Here is a 24,585-nt window from a genome sequence, read left to right as displayed (position 1 = left end):
ATAATTGCGTCCAAGCTGTGAGATTCACACACCCGCCCAAGCGCACTCCTCGGGAACGGGACAGAGGAGAGAGAAGCGAGCACCGCAACGAGACGCGGCGCTGACACCCGCGCCCATTGCTTCTCCCATTCCCTCTCCTCCGCAGCCCCCGCTTCGCCTCCCACCTCCACCTCCTCCCCCCATCCTCCTCCCATCACCACCAGCAGGCTCGCTCTTCCTCTCCTCTCTCCCGGAGCCTCAATCCGGCTAGCATCTGTGCGTGTGCACTGGGTACATGATTATGTTTTTAATTTGATCTGGAAGATCTTAATTCTTGTTCGAGGCTTCGTCCGCTGCATTCCATTCATCCCATCCGCTTCCTTGTGATAATATCTGCTTGATCTTTTTTCTTCTCTTTTTGTTTCTTTCTAGTTTCTGCAGGAAGCGGGTGAGGAAGGCGAGCAAGCAGCGGTTGAGATTCGTCTGAGCGTGAAAGAACGAAGCGAGGGAGACGTTGAGATTCGTGCGATGAGCGGATTCTCTGCCGCGGCCTCCGCAGCGGCGGCGGAGCGGTGCGCGCTCGCGATCCGCGCGCGGCCCGCTGCCTCCTCGCCAGCGACGAGGCAGCAGGCGTCCATCCGCCGCAGCGCGGGCCCGCGCCGCCCCGCCACGCTCGCCGCATCCTGCCGCGGCCCCGTCGCGCCCCGCGCCGTCGCCACGCCCGCCGACCGCGCATCCCCTGACGTAAGGACCTCTCGCTTTCGCTAATGCGCTCTCCCTGTCTGACGATTCGCGTCCCTCAGTTTCCGTCGCTATTATTGCAGCTTGTCGGAAAGTTCACGCTGGATTCCAACTCCGAGCTCCAGGTGCGACCGCAGGATTCATGTTCATTCATCATTTGCTACGAATTTGTCCTTTGCATGACACGATTGCTACATTGTGTGGGAACAGGTTGCAGTGAACCCTGCGTCACAGGGCTCAGTGACGGAGATCGACCTGGAGGTGACCAACACCGGTGGCTCCCTGATTCTGCATTGGGGCGCTCTCTGCCCGGACAGGAGGTGAGATAGGACCTGCTTCTCTTGCCACTTTTGATGAGACAATCCGTGTCACTTATACTTATGTCACTTGCAATGCATGTTTTTTTTTATTGAGGTTGTTGTAATTGAATTACTTGGTTGCAGAGATTGGCTCCTTCCATCCAGGCGACCTGATGGAACAGCAATGTACAAGAACAGGGCCCTTAGGACACCTTTTGTAAAGGTCAGTCATGCATTAAGGATTTTTGTGTTACAGCGGACCAGTATGCTTATATAGTAATGTCTGTAACTGTGCAGTCAGGTGATAACTCCACTCTGAGAATTGAGGTAGATGATCCTGCAGTGCAAGCTATTGAGTTCCTCATCTTTGATGAGACACAGAACAAATGGTAACACTGCTGTTTTGCTTATGGTGTAGCACTGTTGGTTTATCTGAATGCTTGGTATCAACTATTTAGAACTCTACATTGGGCAGGTTTAAAAATAATGGCCAGAATTTTCAAATTCGCCTCCAGTCGAGCCGCCATGATGGTAATGGTGCATCTGGTGCCTCCTCTTCTGCTACTTCTACCTTGGTGCCAGAGGATCTTGTGCAGATCCAAGCTTACCTTCGATGGGAAAGAAAGGGAAAGCAGTCGTACACACCAGAGCAAGAAAAGGCAAGCTTTTAGTACTGTTTTTTCCTTCTTCCATCTGGAAGGAACTCAATGTACTAAGTTAGTTGATTAAAATTTAAAAATAAGAGGTATTGCATTTTCCTACAGGAGGAGTATGAAGCTGCACGAGCCGAGTTAATAGAAGAATTAAATAGAGGTGTTTCTTTAGAGAAGCTTCGAGCTAAATTGACAAAAGCACCTGACGCGCCTGAGTCAGATGAAAGTGATTCTCCTGCATCTCAAATTACTGTTGATAAAATTCCAGAGGACCTTGTACAAGTCCAGGCTTATATAAGATGGGAGAAAGCGGGCAAGCCAAATTATCCTCCTGAGAAGCAACTGGTAATGCATTGACTCAACTGTCTAAAATAGCTTGTTGGCTTAACACTATGGAGGTTCTTATTTCATAATTTGCCAGGTCGAGTTTGAGGAAGCAAGGAAGGAACTGCAGGCTGAGGTGGACAAGGGAATCTCGATTGATCAGTTGAGAAAGAAAATTTTGAAAGGAAACATTGAGAGTAAAGTTTCCAAGCAGCTGAAGAACAAGAAGTACTTCTCTGTAGAAAGGATTCAGCGCAAAAAGAGAGATATCATGCAAATTCTTAGTAAATATAAACATACTGTTATAGAAGAGCAAGCAGAAGTTGCACCGAAACAACCAACTGTTCTTGATCTCTTCACCAAGTCATTACAGGAAAATGGTGGCTGTGAAGTTCTAAGCAGAAAGCTTTTCAAGTTCAGCGGTAAAGAGATACTGGTTAGGACCCTTGGCAGATGTTCCTTATATCTCCAGACCTTGCTTCCACCTCTGGCTAATTAAGCTTCTCTCTTGTTAAGGCAATTTCCACCAAGGTTCTAAACAAAACAAAAGTTCACTTGGCAACAAACCATACAGAGCCACTTATTCTTCACTGGTCATTGGCGAAAAAGCCCGGAGAGTGGAAGGTAAAATTTCCAAATTGTTTCCATTTTTAAAAGCAACAAACTCAGCAGCTGTATTAAACACTGTTGTAACTACCAATGCGTTGTTATTTAACTGTGCAGGCACCTCCTTCAAACATATTGCCATCTGGTTCAAAATTGCTAGAAATGGCATGTGAAACTGAATTTACTAAATCTGAATTGGATGGTTTGCATTACCAGGTGGAAATAACATCATCAGCCTGTTAGTTTCCTTTTTTTTATACTAACCTTCCTGCCATCTCAAGGCTCCTAATGTCCAGGTTGTTGAGATAGAGCTTGATGATGGGGGATACAAAGGGATGCCGTTTGTTCTTCGGTCCGGTGAAACATGGATAAAAAATAATGGCTCTGATTTTTACCTTGATTTCAGCACCCGTGATACGAGAAATATTAAGGCAATTGTTTGTGTCCACTTTACCTTTCAAACTTTGAACCATTCCCCTCTGTTTTGACTGTGGTATAAGTCTCTTACTTGTAATTCTTCAATCTGTTCTTAATTAAAGGACACTGGTGATGCTGGTAAAGGCACTGCTAAGGCGTTGCTGGAAAGAATAGCAGATCTGGAGGACGATGCCCAGCGATCTCTTATGCACAGGTCCGACACTAAATATCCATAATAATATGCATGACTTTTACATGGAAAACTCCTAAACTACTTCTGTTCCTTGACAGATTCAACATTGCAGCAGATCTAGTTGACGAAGCCAGAGATGCTGGACTGTTGGGTATTGTTGGACTTTTTGTTTGGATTAGATTCATGGCTACAAGGCAACTAACATGGAATAAGAACTATAATGTGAAGCCACGGTATATACCTGTTTTGTATTATTTACTTCAGTATTTTTTTTCTGTTCTCTTAAGAAGGTAAATAATCCGAAGTTGTCCGTTTCTTTTGACACGGGAATAATTCGCTGTCCATCCTGATAACAAACAAAACAGAATACAATTCAGTAGTCAGAGAATATGTATTTATATAGATGAAAATATAACTCATGTGCGTATTCTTTGCATCTCATGATGATTAATAACCATGCAGCGAGATAAGCAAAGCACAGGATAGGTTTACAGATGATCTTGAAAATATGTACAAAACGTATCCACAGTACAGAGAGATATTAAGAATGATAATGGCTGCTGTTGGTCGTGGAGGTGAAGGTGATGTTGGTCAACGTATTCGTGATGAGATATTAGTGATACAGGTAAATTAATGGTCCTAGGTGAATATACATTTACTTTTATTCATTGCTTCACTGAATTATACAGTTGGAACTTGGAAGTTCTCATCCGAAAAACTAGATATTGTCAATAATAATAAAGTGCTTTCTACTTTTATAGAGAAATAATGACTGCAAAGGTGGAATGATGGAAGAATGGCACCAGAAATTGCACAACAATACAAGCCCAGATGATGTGGTTATATGCCAGGTATTGGATGTTTTGAATTCTTAATACTGTAAACATTCAAGCTTAGAGGTTTTGATGGTTACGTCTCTCCTTGGGCAGGCATTAATTGATTATATCAATAGTGATTTTGATATAAGTGTTTACTGGGACACCTTGAACAAAAATGGTATAACCAAAGAGCGCCTCTTGAGCTATGATCGTGCAATACATTCAGAACCAAATTTCAGAAGTGAACAGAAGGAAGGTTTACTCCGTGACCTGGGAAATTACATGAGAAGCCTCAAGGTATGTAAAACAGCTTATATGGATAAAAAGGGTAGGAAAAAGAAGCTGTTAGTCAAGAGATTAGATAAGGATTTGGGGTGTTTGTTCAGTTTATAGATTAGATTTGGTTTCTTAGGAGATTGGTTAATGATACCTTTCCTCTATAAAAGGGGATTTGCTTCTTTAATAAATAAGAAAAAGTCCATATTACTCCCCTCAAGTATAGCAAAGTCCGGATAGCCTCCTAAACTATTTTTTGGTTCAGTTTACCCCCTAAACTATGCCATTTGGTTCAATTTACACCCTAACACAATTTATCTTTTTGTTTCTCCATGCACAAGTGGAGTCTTAAGTTAAAATTTTACGAGATGATAGCGGACATCATAACAAATGTTAGAAAAATTCATCATGAAATTTCTATCATTATTTTGATAGGGTATGGTATTTAATAATACATTAATTCTTGGGATACAAAATTATATGTAAAATAATGATGAAAAGTTCATAATAAATTTTTACATACATTGTGATGTCCACGACTACCCTGCAAAATTTTAAATTGAAACTCAACTTGTGTATGGAGAATAAAAAAGAATACAAACTGTGTTAAGGGGTAACTTGAACTAAATGGCATAGTTTAGGGGGTATATTGAACCAAAAAAAATACTTTAGGGGGTTATCCGGACTTTAGCTATACTTGAGGGTAGTAATTTGGCAAATTGAGCGATAGCTCAATGGTGTGGCTGGTTGTGGTTGTACCCATTTTTTTTCTCGAACTACGCAGGAGAGCTGCGCGCCATTTCATTAAGGTAGAAGAAAAAATACATGGGTCTGGGTAGTCCCTACCCAGGTACAAGAACACCCACACATCCCACACCACAGCAGCAACTATATTAAGGTTGCGCAAATCTAGGAAGAGGCAACCAGAAACCTACAGAGCCTAAACTCCCAGGGGCAGCGCCCTGGACACTAGTTCTTGAAGCTTGGATGCCCCTGCCATGCACCATAGGCCGCCCTCAGTGCTTATAGCCCTAAGTACCTCCTGAGTTTTTGGCCTAACCTTTTCGAACACACAATCATTTCTGTGTTTCCAAATCTCCCAGGCGACCAGAATTATCAGTGAGTTAAGGCCCTTACGCATATCCTTAGGTACAGCCAGAAATGTTTTCCTCCACCATCCAAAGAAGCGGGTCTCAGGAGATTCAGGGGCTAGATGTATCAGACCCAGGTGCTGGAAAATCAGAACCCAAACCTGGCGGGAGAAAACACAGCCGACCAGTAAGTGATGGATCGTCTCCATAGCTTGGTCACAGAAGGGGCAGGCCTCCGGATGAGGCAGACCTCTTTTAGCCAGGCGATCAGCCGTCCAACACCTGTTGTGAAACACTAACCAGATGAAGAACATGCAACGCAGAGGAGCCCAGCTTTTCCAAATCCTCCTCCAAGGGCCAATTCTGACGGACCTTCGAAGAAGGCTGCATATGCAGATTTACTGCTATAGGACCCAGATTGACTCAATTTCCATTTATATTGATCTGGAATATCTTGTTGCAAGACAACGTTCTCCACAATATCCCAAATCTGAAGGTACTCGTACAAGACCTGAACTGTAAGAGCTCCCTTGATGTCACCCACCCAACGACGGTTTTGAAGCGCTTGAGCAACAGTCCTTCTTTTGGTCAATCTTTTAGGAACTGTGCTGAACAGATTGGGTGCATTTTCAGCCAATGTATGACCATCCAACCAGCGATCTGTCCAGAACAAGATTACCTCCCCATTACCAACTATTGCATCCACTGCAACATTAAAAAGGGGGCCTGGGTGTTCCGGGAGACTTGAATTGAGAGACCAGCCCATGGCCTGGAAGTGTCAATCTTTTCTGCCCAAAGCCAGCGGGCCCTTAATGCGCATCCAAGTAGTTCCAGATTAAGAATTCCAAGTCCTCCATATTCTAGAGGCCTTTGCACCTCCCATGCTACCAGACAATTACCACCATTGGCCTGTTCCTGTCCTTTCCACAAGAAGCCCCTTCTTTTTTTGTCTATAACCTTGAAAACCCATTTCGGGAGGTCCATGGCTATCATATGGTAAATAGGAGCAGCGGTCAAAACCACTTTCACCATTACCAGTCGCCCGGCTCTGTTCAACAGGGAAGCTTTCCAACCTGGAAGATAATCAGCCACCTTATCCACTAAAGGTAGTAGTCCCTCTTTGGTCGGTTTGCCAATTGTGAGTGGAAGTCCAAGGTACGTACAGGGGAATGCCTTGATAGAACAAGAGAGCACATCAGTCGTGAGAGCCAGCTCTTCATCAGAGCAGTTGATAGGAGACACTGAGCTTTTGGATAAGTTGGTTCGAAGTCCTGAGGCATGTCCAAATAGATCAAGGAGGTGTCTGACCGTGTTTAGATCCAAACTGTAAGGTCTCAAGAAAATAACAGCGTCATCGGTGAAAGCAAAGGAGATGTGTGGAAATAGTAGATTGATTATCTGAGAGACAATACAGTTACATATATAGGGGAGGAGGATCCTAGGCGAAAGGAAACCTAAGAGATCAGGACTCCTCCCCACATATCTCTATCCTAATCAATATAGCAGAGTCCGGCCAACACTAATATAGCTAGGCACAGGACTATTCCAGGCGCAGCACCTAATCCTTATAGGAGTAGGACTCTTTCTAACACCCCCCCGCAGTTGAAGCGTCCGTGGAGCGAACGTTGAGACTGGACCGAAATTCAGTGAAGAACGAAGATGGCAGTCCTTTGGTGAAGATGCCGGCGAACTGAGACGTCGTCGGCACGTGAAGAACGTGGACATCACCAAGGGCAACACGCTCTCGAACAAAGTGAAGATCGATCTCCACATGCTTCGTACGCTGATGTTGGACAGGGTTGGAAGACATGTATACCGTGCTGATGTTGTCACAATAAACCATAGTCGCCTTGCGCAACGGAACATGCATCTCTGACAGCAGCTGACGGAGCCATGTAGCTTCAGCAACGGCATTGGCGACCGCCCGATATTCAGCCTCAACACTGGAACGAGAGACCGTATTCTGATGTTTGGACGACCAAGACACAAGATTGTCCCCGAGGAACACGGCATAACCAGAAGTTGATTTGCGAGTGTCTGGACAACCCGCCCAATTTGCATCAGAGTAAACAACCAGCTCGGACTGAGAGGAGGGGCGTACAAGCAATCCCAAATGAAGAGTGTCGCGAACATAGCGTAGGATGCGCTTGAGTGCAGCCAGATGTGGTTCCCGTGGGTCGTGCATATGTAGACAAACCTGCTGAACAGCGTATGCAATGTCCGGACGAGTGAAGGTCAGATACTGAAGTGCTCCTGCCAGGCTCCGAAAATCCGTAATGTCCTTCAATGGAGCACCATCTGCAGCCAATTTTGGATTGACGTCGACCGGAGTGGCGCAAGGCTTGCAATCACTCATGCCAGCTCGCTCAAGAATATCGATCATGTACTGTCGTTGGGAGAGAAAGAGACCCGAGGGGGTCTGCTGAACATGCATGCCATGCCAAGGAAGTGATGTAACTGACCGAGATCCTTCATTGAGAATTCTTGCTGTAGAGCACCGATGGTGTGCTTCAGGAGAGATGCTGAAGAGGCGGTCAGAACTATATCATCAACGTAGAGCAGCAAATAGATCAGATCTTCCCCGCGGCGGTATATGAACAGGGAGGTGTCCGACTTGGCCTCAACAAACCCAAGCTTCAGGAGATGAGAGGCGAATATGCTGTACCAAGCCCGAGGCGCCTGCTTGAGGCCGTAGAGTGATCTGTTGAGGCGGCATACATGACCTGGATGGCATTGTTGACATCGAGTTGAACACAAAATACTGTTTCGGTCAGGTTCCCGTGCAAGAAGGCATTGTTGACATCGAGTTGATGAATCGGCCAACCATGTGAAAGAGCCAATGAGAGAACAGTACGGACTGTTGCAGGCTTGACTACTGGACCAAAGGTTTCTGAAAAATCAATGCCCGACCGTTGAGTGAAGCCGCGAAGCACCCACCGTGCTTTATATCGCTCAAGGGAACCATCAGCCTTGAATTTGTGCTTGAAGACCCACTTGCCTGTCATAACATTAGAACCCGGCGGTCGAGGAACGAGATCCCAATTGTTATTGGCGAGGAGGGCAGAATATTCAAGCTCCATGGCGGCGCGCCAGTTCGGATCAGCAAGAGCAGCACGATAACTTCGTGGTACTGGAGACAGAGCTGAGGCCTCTAAGAGAGCAGGGACCCTGATGCCACGCTTGCCCCTGGTAATCATGCCGTGTTGATTTATCACAGGGGTGATGGGCACAGCGCCAGTAGGAACAGCAGACGACGGGGGTGGTGCAGGGATGGGCAGCGATGACGAGATCTGGTTGCGGCGCGAGTAAACCAGTCCGCGGAACCGCTCAGGGTCCAGCACGGGCTGTGGAGGCGCCGTAGAGACGTCCCTGGCTGGTGTCGATGAGTAGCCAGGAGGGGGCGACGGGGCGGCAGGGAGCTGGGCGCTGGGCCAGGCAGGGAGCTGGGCGCTGCCTGGGAAGCGGCCTGGGAGTGGTCCTGAACCTGCAGAAAACGAAGAGGGCAATAGCTCGAAGGGAACTGGAGCCGAATTAGTGAACTCATCCAGAAAATCAAAGGCCGCACGCGTGGGGGGAGAAGACGCCTCCGAAAACGGAAAGGAGGACTCGTCGAAGACCACGTGGCGCGATATGATGATGCGGTTGGAATGACGGTCAAGGCAAAGGTTGCCTTTGTGATGAGGGGAGTAGCTGAGGAAGACACATAGGGCAGAACGAGGGGAAAGTTTGTGTGGGGCGGTGGCGGTGAGGTTGGGATAGCACTTACAACCGAAAACACGAAGATGCTCGTACGAGGGTGTAGATCCCAATAGGGTGTAGTGTGGTGTCGAGAAGGAGAGTGTTTTGGTTGGAAGGATGTTAAGGAGGTATGTGGTAGTACCTAATGCCGCGGCCCAATAGATGGGAGGGATGCTCGCCTGAATCAGCAAGGTGCGGATGATGTTGTTGATGGAGCGAAGGATGTGTTCAGCTTTACCGTTCTGAGCCGAGGTGTAGGGGCAGGACATGCGCAAGTGGATGCCGTGCGACTGGAGGAATGTGCGGGTGCGAATATTATCGAATTCGCGGCCATTGTCGCACTGAATGCCCTGGACGGTGACGCCAAACTGTGTGCGGACGTAGGCAAAGAAGTTAGTGAGCGTAGAGTAAGTGTCAGACTTGAGCTGAAGGGGAAACGTCCACAAGTAATGAGAAAAATCATCCAGAATAGCCAAATAATACTTATGACCCGAGACACTAACGACAGGGGAAGTCCAAAGATCACAATGAATTAATTGAAAAGGACAACTGGCACGAGAGGATGACACACGAAAAGGTAGGCGGACATGACGACCTAGCTGACAAGCGTGACACAAAGTACTGTGATCACTTTTATTACAAGAGATAGCCGACGAATGCGCTAATTTGGAGAGAGCCTCATGGCCCGGATGCCCAAGCCGCTGGTGCCAAAGAGACGATGTGGACGCATGGAGAGCAGAAGCAGGCAGCCGCAATGGTAGAGGGGACCGGAGCTATCACACCTGACGATCTCGCTCCGAGTGTGCAGATCCTTCACAGAGCAACCAAAAGGGTCAAATTCCACAGAGCAATTGTTGTCAGTGGTGAACTGGCGAACGGAGATCAAATCCTTAATAAGGGATGGAGAAACCAAGACATTATTAAGGCGGAAGTTAGGAGATAAATGAGCAGTGCCAGTGGAGGTAACGGGGATGAGATGCCCATTGCCGACAACAATGTTAGATGGAAGATGATGTGAGGAAGGAGTGGTGGAGATTATACCAGCGTCCGAAGTCATGTGACTGGAAGCACGTGTGTCGAGGAACCACTCGTGCTGTTGAGGTTGCTGCAGCGACATGGTCTGGAAGTTGGCGGCCAAGGTTTGCTGGTCCCACCCAGCCCTCGGGGGAGGGGTGCTGACACAACTGGGGGCTGGTCCATAGGCAGAAGGAGGGACCCCCCACTGGCCCGCCCATTGACTAGGAGGGCCGGCGAAGAAAGCCTGGGGTTGCTGCTGGGCAGTCCCAACCGGCGGGCGCGGGGCGGAGGGTTGACGTAGCTATAGCCGTAGGGAGGCTAGCCTGGAGCGCTAGCGCCGGAGGAGTTGCTGGAGTTGTTGCTGTTGTTGCCAGACTTCTGGCCACCGTGTTTCCCCCGTTTCCAACGGTGCTGTTGCTGTCCAGAGGTGGAGCCGCCCCCCGAGGCACCCGTGCCGCCCCCGGGCTGCTGCTGTTGAGGGCGCTGGGAGGGCTGCTGTGAAGTGGGCGGTTTGGGGCCACCAGAGCTGCTGGAGCCGGGCACCTCGGCGAGAGCGGTGGCAGGGGCAGCCTTGGCCATGGTGAGTTCTTCAAGAGCCAGATCATCACGGACTTGCAGGAAGCTGGGAAGTGGGTTCGTGCGGCGGATGTGGAGGCCGAGTGCGAGGAAGCGCTCGTTGAGGCCCCGGACGATGTTGAGGACGAGGGTCCGATCGGAGACGGGCTCGCCAAGATCGCGAAGGTCCTCAGCAAGCTTCTTGTAGCGGCGACAGTACTCAACAACAGGAAGATCCCCTTGAGAGAAGGCTCGGAACTCCTGGTCGGCGTAGAGAGCGCGGGTGGTGCGGTTGCCGAGGAACTGTTACTCGATGGCGAGCCAGAGGACGCGGGCTGGGACGTCGCGTTGGGACACCGTGTCAGTGAGGTCGTCGCTGATGGTGCCGAGAATCCAGGTACGAACGACGGCGTTCATGCGTACCCAATCTAGTGAGGCGGGGGCGACGTCGTCGGAGAGGACGTGACGCTCCATGGAGAACTTGGTGAGGGTGAGCATAAAGGACTCACGCCACCTGGCGTAGAAGGTGGAGTTGACGTCGAGAAGGAGCGGCACTAGAGCCCGGATGTTCTGCACGGCAACGGCCTGAGCGTGTAGATTCAGCAGGGTCGCGGCTTCATGTTGGAGAAGGGCGGCGTCGAGGAGAGGGACAGTGGCGCCGTCCGTGGCGTCACCGGGGGAGGCAGCGTTGTCCTCGGGTGCCGGGACTACAGCGGCGGCACGCTCGCGGGCAGCGCGCTCCTGGGCATCGCGTAGACGAGCATCAACCGCGTCGCGTTCCTGCTGTGCGAGGGCAGCCTCGCGGTCAGCGTCGGCCGCACGGGCGAGGGCTGCCGCGCACTGGGCTTGAGTGGCGCGCTCGCGTTCCTCGTCGGCAGCGCGAATGATTTCAGCGTGCTGGAGAACCGCGGCGGCGTCGGCGACGAGGTTGGGGTCCTGGACCGTGCCAGGGTCGATAGGGGCAGCACCAGAATTGGCGCCGGCCATAAAGCAGCGCCGGGGAGAGGCGCGTTGGAGCAGCGCCGAGGAGAAGCGCGCTGGAGCTGCGCTGGGAACGGCGCGCTGGGGCGGAAGCGGAGTTGAGGAGAAGAACCCTAAACTCGTGATACTATGAAAGCAAAGGAGATGCGTGGAAATAGTAGATTGATTATCTGAGAGACAATACAGTTACATATATAAGGGAGGAGGATCCTAGGCGAAAGGAAACCTAAGAGATCAGGACTCCTCTCCACATATCTCTATCCTAATCAATATAGCAGTCCGGCCAGCACTAATATAGCTAGGCACAGGACTATTCCAGGCGCAACACCTAATCCTTATAGGAGTAGGACTCTTTCTAACAATCAGCATAGAATGAGACCCAATGCCGGGCCTGCTGAATAGCAAGAAGTTGAAACATTGCCTCCCTAGCTGCGTACTCGACCATTGAAATCAAGACATCCATGACCAACAGGAACAACATGGGGGAGAGAGGATCCCTTTGTCTAAGGCCCCGGTGGTCGTAAATGTTTTCCCCTGGTTCTCCATTCACCAGAATTTGAGTGGATGATGTGGATAGGATCAGGCAAATGAGATTACACCACCACTGTCCAAAACCCACATGGCGTAGGAAGTAGAAACGACCAGGAGACAGAATCGAAAGCCTTAGAGATGTCCAACTTGAGCAGGATACGAGCTTCCTTTTTCTTGTGCAAGGACTTCACCATCTGTTGTACTAGCATAAAGTTATCATGGATATTCCTCCCTCTGACGAAAGCAGTTTGATTTGTAGAAATCAGTGAGGGAAGGAATGGAGCCAATCGATTAGCCAAGATCTTGGTGACCAACTTAGCAAAGCTGTGAATTAGGCTAATAGGCTGAAAATCCTTCACCTCTAGTGCATCCATCTTCTTAGGCAGTAGTGTAATGAAGGCCGAGTTGAGCAATCTGAACTTGAAGACATGGCCTCGGTGAATAGCGTCCAATGCCATCAGCAAATCGCCTTTGATAATACTCCAGCATGTTTTGTAGAAGCGCACAGTAAACCCATCAGGCCCAGGGGCCTTGTCCAAGGGCAAATCCTTTATGGTAGCCCATACTTCTTTAGAGAATGGCGCATCCAGACTTGACAGATCATGATGCTGGATGCCAATTTCATCTACACTTCCAAGAATACTTTCATAAAATTCTTGCACTGCTTCTTGTTTGTCCTTTTGTGATACGACCACCTGTTCCCCAACATTCAGCTTTGGGATATAGTTCTTTTTTCTGAATCTAGCCTGCTGATGGAAGAAGGCAGTATTAGCATCCCCCTCTTGGAGGTACAGAATTCTAGAACGTGGCCTGGCAATGGTCCGCTCCAGTGAGGCCAAACCAAGACAGTGAAGCTTGAGTTTCTTGCGCAGCCATTCCTCTCCATCAGATAGGTCCCTAGAGTCCCTCTCAATTTCCAAATGGTGGAGGACCTCCTTAGCCATTCCAAGTTGGACTTTGATATTCCCTATGTTCCGCTGTCCCCACTTTTGGAGACCCTTACTGAGGCGCTGCAGCTTCAGAAAAAGACGCTCAATGGCACAATTTGAAGGTACAGGAGCCCCCCAATTTTGCTTGACAACATCCAAGAAACCCGGGACTTTGGTCCAGAAGCTTTCAAAGTGGAAACGACGCTTCCCACTAGTGCTTATCTTCAAGCCAAGAATTAGCGGGTAGTGGTTCGAAACTCCGGCTGTTGAACTTTGCAGGACTGAATCTGGGAAGATACTCTCCCAGCCCACACAACAGAAAGCACGGTCTAATCTAACCAGAGTAGGAGACCTTCTCTCATTTGACCAGGTGTATTTATGACCCATAAGCGGTATCTCTTTTATCTCAGCCTCATCCAAGAAGCGTCTGAATCTCCCCATCATAGCCCTATCCAAGTTTGCATTGTTCTTGTCAGCAGCCTGGTAAATTAGGTTGAAGTCCCCAGCCACAAGTCAAGGCCCATTGCATAGTGCTCGAATATTTCTAAGTTCTTGCAAGAATAACACCTTCTCATCATCACCTTGTGGCCCATATACGCCGGTGGGCCACCAGTTGCGACCTTCCTGTTCTGAGAACGAAACAGATGCCGAGTAGGTGTCCACCGTGGAAGCCATTGCGTGACAAACATTACTCTTCCATGCAATCAGAACCCCTCCTCTGGTGCCATTGGCCGGGAGTGCCATGAATTTGACATAAGCAGTGCCAAACACCGAGAGGAACAAATGTTGAGACATGTTCGCGACCTTTGTTTCTTGCAAACAAATAATATCGGCATTGCTGGAAAAAATGGCATCTCTCACAGAGTTCCGACGATCCTTCTGATTCAGACCTCGTGCATTCCATATCAGTATAGCAGCAGGATTCATTTCAACAAATTAACAATCGACCTGAGGTAGGACCAAAGCCTCACAAAATGGTAAGAACATCAGCTGACCGCACCTGATCCCCTTCCCCAACTGTCCTGCCAAAGATGGCAGCAATAGCAGATACATGGGATTCAGATAGCAATGGCTTGTAGAGCTTACAGTATATGTCCTGCGCTTCCGGCTTGATGACTTCCCTGTCACTAAAGCCTAGTTGCTGCATCACCCTCTTCTGAGCATCTGCTACCACAGGCCCTGGTGAGCAAGGCCCTACACCAGCGACCCGACGGCTGCGCCGAGGCAAGGCTGGCGGGGGCAACTTTCTCTGGCACTTCTATATCACGGGCAGAGGGAGAAGCGATTCAACTGGCTTGCACACCTTGTTGAGCTTCTTGATTGGTGAAGCCGGCCTGACTCCCAAAGAATTACCATCCGTTGTAAGTGGATCCAATGATCTGACTCTGCGCCGCTGCCGAGAGTACACCCTGAGGGGGGAAGGTGATACATCACTGACCTAGAGCTGTGGTGTGGCTGGGGCACCGTCCGGTGTCAGAGAAGGAGTAGAGGGCACCACTGGGCACTCCAATTCCTCCACCTGGGAGCCGTCGATGGTGGGCGCCGTCAGGCTCCCCAGCTTGTCCACCTGGGAGTCACCGCTGGCAGGAGGAGTGGTGGGCACCGTCCAGTATGGAAGCCCGCCCGCAAGAGGACCGCAGATGGCTGGAAGTGAGGCGTGCGCCGCCGTGCTGGCTGGCCCGTCCTCCAGGGAGTTGCTGCCGATAGGTTGAGGTGTGGACGCCACCGCGCTCGCGCAGGCTTCTCTACCTAGGCCCCGCCGTTGACGAGAAGAGCAGTGAGCGTCGGCAAGTTGTCGGCTTGTCCGCCTTGGAGTCGTTGCTGGCAGGAGCAGAGGTGGGTCCAGCTTGCAGCGGGTGGTGGAACACCGTCCCTGAAACACTCCAAGACTGGGTCGTTGACGGATCGGAGATCCTCCTAGGGTGAGAGAGGCTCAAACGACCCATCAGGCCCCGGCCCACCAGATAGGATAGGCCTGACGGGATGCCAACTCTGTTCCGAAAAAGGCTCGGGATGATGTGGCCCATTAATCAGAGAGTCAGCCGCGTCTTCCTGAGCCCCCTCGTCTTCTTGAGCCACCACATTAACTCCCACATCTTCATGAGCCCCCTTGGGCATGCTAGCGGCCGCCTGGGAGGCCGCACGCGCCATAATCTTTGCCGCGGCTCCTTTATCACATAGAGGTTCAATGGGCCGGCTTGCCTCGAGCAGCCCATCAGACATCTCAGCAGGTCGCGAGAGCGAGGCGTCGTGTGGAGACGGTTGGCCTTGGTCACCGCAACCTGCCGCGGGACAGGGCGCGACCAATGCCACCCCAGCGGGCTCTCCATCCTGGTGATCTCTTCGGGTGGCGGAGCATGATTATTGGCCGGCAAACCTTCAATCTCATCGTTTGGAGTCAACATGCCACACGAAGAACGAACAGGCCCTAGCCTTGAATGCGCTGGGGGGCGTGCCACCGAGGGGTTTCCGGACGTCGCCTGCACCAGATGTTCCACCGGCGGGCCTCGCTGCCGCCGCCAGCACCTACGACAGTGACCACCTTGGTCAGCCGGAGGCGGGGGACGGGGGGCATCAGCCGATGGGATTGGATCAAAAGCTGAGCATGAAATCTCCACCGGATACACAAGGCTTCGTTCCCCATCCTGTGGATCAACTCCAGGCACTGGTGACTCCATGATTTCTATCTCCATGCCCGCGGGGACACGGCATGGCGAAGAACACCATGCCATTACCCGGAAAACGTCCCGCCAATCCGCCGTATCTGGGTGCGCTCCACCAACCCAGCAGAACTTGTTGAGTAGCTGTTTTGCCATCTCTAGGTCCCAGGTGTGAGCGGGGATGCCGCGAAGTTCAACCTTGACCGGAACAGGGAGCGCCGTCGCGGTGGAGTGGAGGAAACGGGACCAGCGCATGATGTGCAGGCGATGAATTTGAGAGATGATCAGCCTCCCTCCATTGTAAACCCGTGCAACCATCTTAGCATTGGACATGGTCATCAAGAAGCTGGCTGCGCCAAAAACGACGAAGATGATCTCCTCTTCTTCCAACCCAAAACGCTGCGCGATCGTGGCCTTGATGGATTCCGGCGACTCATCTAGCGAATTCCCGAACACTGTCACCACCAGGGCACGCGAGAGCTCTTCCTCCTGTTGCACCAGAGACTGAGCGATCAATGATTCGTCAAGCTCGTACCGTCGGGGCTCGCTCCTCTTCGATGGTTGCCAAGAGGGGAGCATCATTGGCAACCTCCTCATCGAGGGAGGTGTCTGAGACATTGGACGACAGTTGCCCAGCCCCAGCCTCTGTACGTCGCCCATGGCTTCGGCGCCGTCGTCGCTGTCTAGGTGCACTAATGCAGCTCCGGCCTCTTGGAGGGTCTCCATGGAACTCACAGGAATAGAAGTTGCCACCGCCAAGGACCTCACCAGCCGCCAGACCTTCCTGTGAACCACAGATGAATCCGGGTGCGGAGCCAAAAGTCGCCGCTGGCAGTCATAAGAACAGTGGCCGATTGCTCGGCAGTGGAAGCACCTTGGCGCCGAGCGGCATCCAACAGCCTGGTGCTCCGGCAAGAAGCAGTTGAAACACCTGCCTCGGAGGTCCGAAGGGACCGTTCAATGAGGCAGGTGAATGACACGCAGCCGCGCGCGGCGAGAACATCGGCTCTCCGCCGTCCACCACCCTTCTGCGTCAGGTCCACGACGAGCGCCACTTGATGGAGCCTCACGACGTGAAGCGGGGGCGCCTCCAGCGACCGGGTCCTCACGACGCGAAGCGGGGGCGCCTCCAGCGACGGGGCCTGTGCGACACGAGGCAAGGTATTCTCCAGTGATGAGGCCGGCGAGGTCACCTGAGAAACGAAGTCCCCAGTGCGCCGTTGAACCGCCGCCAGAGAAGAGCCCTTGAGAAGAGCTTCCTTGAAAGATAAGAGGGAAACACCGGATTCCACAGAGGAAGGCGAACCATCCAGCCACCGCTGGGCCTTGGATCGTCCAGTAGCTGCCCCAAACGTGACTGCCGGACGACGAGTAGGAGGAGAGCTTCCTGACGCCGGGGAAGGAAGAGCTGGCCTAGGGAAGGGCACAGCCGGAGTGGTGGCCGCCGTGCCCGGAGTAGGCGACGACATGGAGCTGGTGGTAGGGGAGGCGTCGGGAAGGAGAGCGGGAGAGGGGGAGAGAACCTGAGCCATCCTCAGATTGTCCATTTCAATCCTATGCCATCTCTCCCATATAGTCATGTTAAAACCATTGTTCATTTTATGGAAACATTATCCAGACCTGGTCATACCCACTGATCGGGGTTCAAACCCCAGAATTGCACCCAAAAAAAATATCCCCTCGCTGTTCTCGCTTGCTTGTGGTGCAGTGCGTCGCCAGCACAGGTAACGGTGTGCTGTGCCGGCTTGGGTAACGGTGTACGCCAATCCAAGTTCGGTTTGGCCCTATATGGGCATGGGCCAGGGTTCGGGGGATTTTCTCGACTAGGGTCATACGGTCCCTTCTTAATGCAATGCCTTGAGTCGGATCTTCCCCCACCGGTTGAGTTTTTTTTTGGTAGTAATTTGGACTTTTTCCTAAATAAATCAAGCAGAATTAAACCCAACCCTTCTTCCTCTTCTGTTCCTACCTAGATGAGATCCAGGTCCATGTCCTCTGGTCAACCACACCTACGTCCCAAGATCTAATTCACCCCAAAGACACTCAAGCTAGCTCGTGAAAGTATATCATTCCATTCCACTAATCTTGAAAATATCCTAATGAATAAAATCAACATCATATGCATTCACATTGTACCTGTTTTGGTGCCAAAAAAGAAGGTATCCAATTTATCATCTTCTTTCGAAAGGGCATTTTCTCATCTTTTCTGCGTGAATATCTTCCCATAACGTAATCTTTGACTGAATGCTATTCTGATTTGCTCATTCTGTTAGGCTGTGCATTCCGGTGCTGATCTTGAGTCTGCTATAGCAACTTGTATGGGATACAAATCAGAGGTATCATTTTTAATCTTATTCATTCTGCTAGAATGCTTTAGATACCTGTACTCATATCTAATGAACTAGTTTTTTGGGTACAGGGTGAAGGTTTCATGGTTGGTGTTCAGATCAATCCAGTGAAGGGTTTGCCATCTGGATTTCCTGTAAAAGATCCCTCACCTTCTTTTCTCAACACATGTACTTTCTTAGTTTCTTACATTTGTGGCATTTACTGCTTGTGTAGGAATTGCTCGAATTTGTGCTTGACCATGTTGAGGATAAATCACCGGAACCACTTCTTGAGGTCAGTGATATTGAATACAAGTTCATATTTATAATAAAAATAAAGAGCAGATGATAGGATTCGTTCTCTCAGTTAAAATAATTAGATCTCCCGTGACTGATTGAATACTTTAATCCACCATTTTTTTGTGATTTCTGTGTGAATCACTAGTTGCTAACAAAATGCTAACTTGTAGGGGTTGCTGGAAGCTCGAGTTGAACTGCACCCTTTGCTTCTTGATTCGCCTGAACGCATGAAAGATCTTATATTTTTGGACATTGCTCTTGATTCTACCTTCAGAACAGCAATTGAAAGGTCATATGAGAGACTCAATGATGCAGCCCCTGAGGTTAGTCACGTAATTACTGCCTCAATGATGTGTGTTTTCCCATATATTATGTTACTTTTTAGCTCATCCAAATTTGTTACCTCATGTTGCCCTTTTTTAATCCAGAAAATCATGTACTTCATCAGTCTTGTCCTTGAAAATCTTGCCTTATCAATTGACGACAATGAAGACATCCTGTACTGCTTAAAGGTACACTTTAACTGTTTGAGTGACATGGATACAGAAATGACACTCTTTATATAACTGAAACGCTTTATAGAATGTCACCGGAATCTCTGTTTGAACTTATTTTTTTATTTCTCTTTTAAGGGGTTGTTTGGATACCCTGGACTAAACTTTAGTCCCTGTCATATCGGATGTTTGCACACTAATTAGGAGTATTAAATATAGTCTAATGATAAAACTAATTGCATGAATGAGGGCTAATTCGCGAGACGAATCTATGAAGCCTAATTAGTCCATGATTAGCCCATGTGATGCTACAGTAAACATGTTCTAATTATGGATTAATTAGGCTTAATAGATTCGTCTTGCGAATTATCCCTCATTTATGCGATTATTTTTATAATTAGTTCACATTTAGTCCTTCTAATTGGTATCCAAACATCCGATGTGTCCCAAACTAAAAATTAGTCCATGGATCCAAAGACCCCCTAACAATGGTGATGCTGTCTAAATGTTTTTTTTCTGGAAGGGATGGAACCAAGCCTTGGAAATGGCTAAGCAAAACGACGACCAATGGGCTCTCTACGCTAAAGCGTTTCTTGACAGAATAAGACTTGCCCTTGCGAGCAAGGGAGAACAATACCATAATATAATGCAGCCCTCGGCTGAGTATCTTGGCTCATTACTCAGCATAGACCAATGGGCAGTGAGTATTTTATAGAATTCAAATATAATTCTATCAAGAAATTATTACTAAATACAATTTCGGCAGGTCAATATCTTCACAGAAGAAATTATACGTGGTGGATCAGCAGCCACTCTGTCCGCTCTTCTGAACCGATTTGATCCTGTTCTAAGGAATGTTGCCCAGCTTGGAAGGTAAAATGTAAAATTTATGACTTCAGTTGAACTTCTCTTGCACTACCTTCCCTGTACATGAGCGCATTATTCTAGAAGTGGTACTAGTGATCTTCTCCACACTTTTATATGAATTGCAGAAATTAAATCTAGTAATATATTCTTTTACTCTGCACCTGACATCAGTCTCCTGCTAACAGTTGGCAGGTTATAAGCCCAATTGAAGTATCAGGTTATGTAGTTGTGGTTGATGAGTTACTTGCTGTCCAGAACAAATCTTATGATAAACCAACCATCCTTGTGGCAAAGAGTGTCAAGGGAGAGGAAGAAATACCAGATGGAGTTGTAGGTGTGATTACACCTGATATGCCGGATGTTCTGTCCCATGTGTCAGTCCGAGCAAGGAATAGCAAGGTTTTTTCTCTTCACAATATACTGCATGATTTCAAGGAATTTTTTTCCCCTGTTGAGTTGTTGACATACCAACCTTTTCCCATTGAAGGTACTGTTTGCGACCTGTTTTGACCATAGCACCCTGTCTGAACTTGAAGGATATGATCAGAAACTGCTTTCTTTCAAACCTACTTCTGCAGATATCACCTATAGGTACTTAAGCTACTTTTTGAACTTCATGGCTGATGAAGCTAGGTTACAAAAGGCTAAATAACTATTTTTTTTAATGTTCTCTTCCATCAGATTAGTTCATTCATTTGGTAGCTTAGATCTGTATTAGTATTTTGTATGACACCTTTTGTTTGTTCCCCCCTCAAATGTGTAGGAGAGCTCGCATTATGCATTAAGGCCTCCTCCAATGGTGCCAAGTCAGTTAGCTCATAGGTATACCACATCAGATTTTTACCCATGTGGAAGAGAGAGAAAGAAGAGCTATCTCTTGTTCAAGAGATGGTCTCATATACACATCCATAAATTATGTGGGGCTGACCCGTGGGACTATGTAGACATAAGATCTAGTGATTGACTCTAATTGTTGGAAGATTTATCCTTACACTATATCTTAGGCGTATGATCTAATATCTTACTCTAACCATTGAAGGAGGCCTAAGTAAGGAAGTTTAAAAAGCACTGCACAAACGCAAGCCCACAAAAACAACACTCAGATACTGTGCACACACAATGGTAACACTTATGCTAACCAGGTTCAGAGAAACAGTACCCCAAACATGCTTGCGCCACACACTTGCAACATCTCCACTAACCAGGTTCAAGGATTACAATCCATGGCACTGAATAAAAGGAAAGATGACAACCAAAGCACAATTTTGGTGTTGTTAGCAACGACAAACAAGATTTGATTACAAGGTTAATATAATCGTCTGCTGTGTAATGACAATTGTCTAAATACCTGCCTAACTATCACTATGTGGTCATGCTTTATACTTTGCACACTCTTTTGGCACACCATCAACTTGGCCATCATCTGGGTGGTCCCAGAAGCCAACTCACCAATATTTCACAGCCAACCTAGAATAATATGTCAGATGCTCACAACTCATATCTTCCACTCAATAGGGAGACGGCGGAGAGTGAACTTCAGCAATCAAGTTCTCCAAATGTAGAAGGTGGCCATGCACCATCTGTTTCATTAGTCAAGAAGAAGTTTCTTGGAAAATATGCAATATCAGCTGAAGAATTCTCTGATGAAATGGTAAGTAATATAAACTTATGCATTAGGAAACTTTCCATTCTTAAGGAAGAGTTGATGAAACGAATTGATACACTGGTTTCCTTTTCTTTTAGCCTTGTGTTGCTAACACTCACATTTCTGTTTTCAGGTTGGGGCTAAGTCTCGGAATATAGCATACCTCAAAGGAAAAGTACCTTCATGGGTTGGTGTCCCTACGTCAGTTGCGATACCATTTGGCACTTTTGACAAGGTTTTGTCAGATGGGCTTAATAAGGTTGGTTGGTGGTTTTCTTTACGTAATATACATAAATATTAGCATTATATGGTTGTTGGATTAGTCAGTTTCTTCTACATGTTTGAAATACACTACTAGTAAGATAGCATCGTGCATTTTAATGTCCACTAATCGTCTAATGTATAAAACGCCATTTTGGCATTCAGATCACCTTTTTTTTTCGTGAGCCTGCTTTGTACGTAGCAACTTCAGTAGTTTTTGTTCATATCTACATATTCTCATTCTACCATGAACTGATTTTGCGAAATTACATCTACTCTTGAAGTAACAATCTGCCTAATATTATTATCTTTGATGGTAAAAAACTCCCATTCGTATGTGAAGGTATCTTTTAGACAGGAGATGGAATTGACTATTATCAAAGAAAATGATAACAAGAAGATTCTTATGGATTGATTGAGCAGTTTCAACTAGCCCCCCTTTTTTCCCTTTTGGATCTGTGATCCTTATACTGTTTTTCTTTGTTTCCCCCCTTTTTTTCTTCTCATTATACAGTTCCTGTGTATACTTTTTGTACAGTTTCCTTATAATTGAAACAGAACAGTAGGGGACCCTCCCCTCCTGTTTCATAAAAAAATGTTCTTTTTTTATGGCAGGAAGTAGCACAAAACATAGAGAAGCTTAAGAGCAGACTTGCTCAAGAAGATTTTAGTGCTCTAGGCGAAATAAGAAAAGCTGTTCTTAACCTTGCTGCTCCTATGCAATTGGTAAGATATATCTATCTGCTTATAGTTGTTGCAATTAAGCCTTCGTTATGACATTAATCTTTTTATATTTCATGTATGTCTTATTTTATTTCTGTCTCAGGTTAAGGAGCTGAAGGAGAAGATGCTAGGCTCTGGAATGCCTTGGCCTGGAGATGAAGGCGATCAACTTTGGGAACAAGCATGGATGGCTATTAAAAAGGTATCCTGATCTACAATTAATACTAGTAATTGATCCATACTTCATATCCTTCTAGGTCATTTGCTTTGAAGTTTCAGAAACACCAGAGCCTTTAATTTTAAGTTGGACCTCTTTGCCTTTATTCATGGGGTCATTTGATCCCACAGATCGTAGATAGATCTGTTAGAGATGATTTCTACATGCATGGTAAAAGGTGAACGTAAGAAAATCCTTTTTCATATATGGTCATTGGATATCTCAATTTCCTTTTAGGTCTGGGCTTCGAAATGGAACGAAAGAGCATATTTTAGCACACGCAAGGTGAAGCTCGATCATGAGTACCTGTCAATGGCTGTTCTTGTGCAAGAAATTGTGAATGCAGATTATGCCTTTGTCATTCATACTACGAACCCATCGTCTGGAGATTCTTCTGAGATTTATGCTGAAGTGGTGAAAGGGCTCGGAGAGACCCTTGTGGGAGCCTATCCTGGTCGTGCCATGAGCTTTGTTTGCAAAAAAGATGAGCTCGACTCTCCAAAGGTGAGCATCTCTGTATAGTTCTTATTATGTAGTCTTAGGGCTGTTTGGTAGAGCTCCATCTGATTCTTATTCTCTATGGAAACTGATTCTCTTAGAGAAGTGATTCTCTTTAATTCTCTATCATAAACTCTTAAATTCAGGATAGAGAATCACTTCACAGGGAACTGATTCTCTTAGAGAAGTGATTCTCTTTAATTCTCTAGCATAAACTCTTAAATTCAGGATAGAGAATCACTTCACAAAATCAGGAGAAGCTAATTTTTTCAACTCCCAGCCTCTTAGTTCATTTCATATAATCACTCTGAAAAACTATTTGGCATAGCTCCTGCTGGATTTAGCAGAGAATCAGCTCTGGGAGCTTTGCCAAATGCACCCTTATGCTACACGAATACCATGCAAGCCGGCTTCAATTGGATTTGAAATAACATGAACAATTCTGTATAAAAGTTGATGAATTTAATATATTGGGTTCTGTATGCCCCTTTAAAATTTCAACTGAAACTCAAAGTGTATTGCAAAAAAAACCTTTTTTTAGTGAATATTAACAGTATCCTCTTCCTTCCCTCCTCTTTGATTTATCATTTATCAAAATTTCCTCATTTTTTACTCATAATAAAATAGACTGGATTTGAATATATTTTATACATAGGTAGAGTAAATTGATAAATTAGATGTAGACTTTTTTTATGATGGAATTTCTCATGTTCAGTAGGCAGTAGGCACCCGAACCAAGCTTGATTGCACAATTGCTACTAAGGTTGTAGTTTACCTGGTTTGTTGGTGCGCCAGAGCTAATATGTTGTCCATTTGTAGTTACTTGGTTACCCAAGCAAGCCAATTGGTCTCTTCATAAGGCGGTCAATCATCTTTCGTTCTGACTCCAACGGCGAGGATCTGGAAGGTTATGCTGGAGCAGGATTATATGATAGGTAAGGAATACCCGTTTTTGAATATAGGTAAAGGTTCTTAAGGTTTGAAATTACTGATCAATTGTTTGTTTCTTCAGTGTACCGATGGATGAGGAGGATGAGGTTGTACTTGACTACACAACTGACCCTCTTATTGTAGACCATGGATTCCGAAACTCAATCCTCTCAAGTATTGCACGGGCTGGACATGCCATTGAGGAGCTCTATGGATCCCCTCAGGACGTTGAGGGAGTTGTAAAGGATGGAAAAGTCTATGTGGTCCAAACAAGGCCACAGATGTAGTATGTTATGTATAGCCAGCTCAAATAGACACTGTTGTTGTAGGGTGGGATATGGGTGTTATGACATGTACAACACATGTACACTCTCTTATATATGCATATATATATATGCTGAAATAAGCATTTGTCGTCCTGTATAGTTTGTAAAGCTCTTTGTGACCAATAAGTGTACTTCTATAACCGTGTTGACTTGTTGAGCAATATAAATTTACATACACATTTCTGCAAA

The 24,585-nt window shown here is 47.3% G+C and overlaps 1 protein-coding gene across 5 annotated transcripts; it reads left to right on the top strand.

Moving 5' to 3' along the window:
* LOC117852289 (alpha-glucan water dikinase, chloroplastic) lies at window positions 1–24,585 on the top strand. 5 transcript variants are annotated; one of them, XM_034734311.2, is made up of 33 exons: window positions 1–255; window positions 412–723; window positions 804–845; window positions 931–1,040; window positions 1,164–1,242; window positions 1,317–1,408; window positions 1,495–1,678; window positions 1,784–2,017; window positions 2,094–2,432; window positions 2,513–2,620; window positions 2,720–2,818; window positions 2,884–3,039; window positions 3,142–3,233; window positions 3,311–3,445; window positions 3,675–3,837; window positions 3,974–4,063; window positions 4,142–4,327; window positions 18,082–18,144; window positions 18,228–18,290; window positions 18,371–18,430; window positions 18,606–18,758; window positions 18,864–18,947; window positions 19,453–19,629; window positions 19,696–19,802; window positions 19,982–20,195; window positions 20,284–20,387; window positions 21,312–21,447; window positions 21,575–21,700; window positions 22,318–22,428; window positions 22,529–22,627; window positions 22,880–23,146; window positions 23,960–24,075; window positions 24,153–24,585. In XM_034734311.2, the coding sequence occupies exons 2-33, from the start codon at window positions 508–510 to the stop codon at window positions 24,355–24,357; spliced, it is 4,410 nt and encodes a 1,469-aa protein (XP_034590202.1). In that variant the 5' UTR covers window positions 1–255; window positions 412–507; the 3' UTR covers window positions 24,358–24,585. The 5 variants fall into 5 exon arrangements, with proteins under 5 accessions (XP_034590202.1, XP_034590201.1, XP_034590204.1 ...); XM_034734310.2 differs by having other exon boundaries at window positions 1–270; XM_034734313.2 differs by having other exon boundaries at window positions 2–270; window positions 2,899–3,039.

The sequence above is a fragment of the Setaria viridis genome, chromosome 4, assembly GCF_005286985.2.
Source record: "Setaria viridis chromosome 4, Setaria_viridis_v4.0, whole genome shotgun sequence".
NCBI lineage: Eukaryota > Viridiplantae > Streptophyta > Magnoliopsida > Poales > Poaceae > Setaria > Setaria viridis.
The sequence above is the reverse complement of the archived record's forward strand: the minus strand, read 5'-3'. Positions and strand labels throughout refer to the sequence as shown.

What these genes read in the sequence shown, in the direction of transcription:
- LOC117852289 (XM_034734311.2), top strand. Translation starts at nt 508, where the DNA reads ATGAGCGGATTCTCTGCCGCGGCCTCCGCAGCGGCGGCGGAGCGGTGC. An exon ending in TCAGCGGTAAAGAGATACTG is followed by an intron (nt 2,433 to 2,512) that starts GTTAGGACCCTT and finishes TCTCTTGTTAAG; the next exon opens with GCAATTTCCACCAAGGTTCT. An exon ending in AAAAGCCCGGAGAGTGGAAG is followed by an intron (nt 2,621 to 2,719) that starts GTAAAATTTCCA and finishes TTAACTGTGCAG; the next exon opens with GCACCTCCTTCAAACATATT.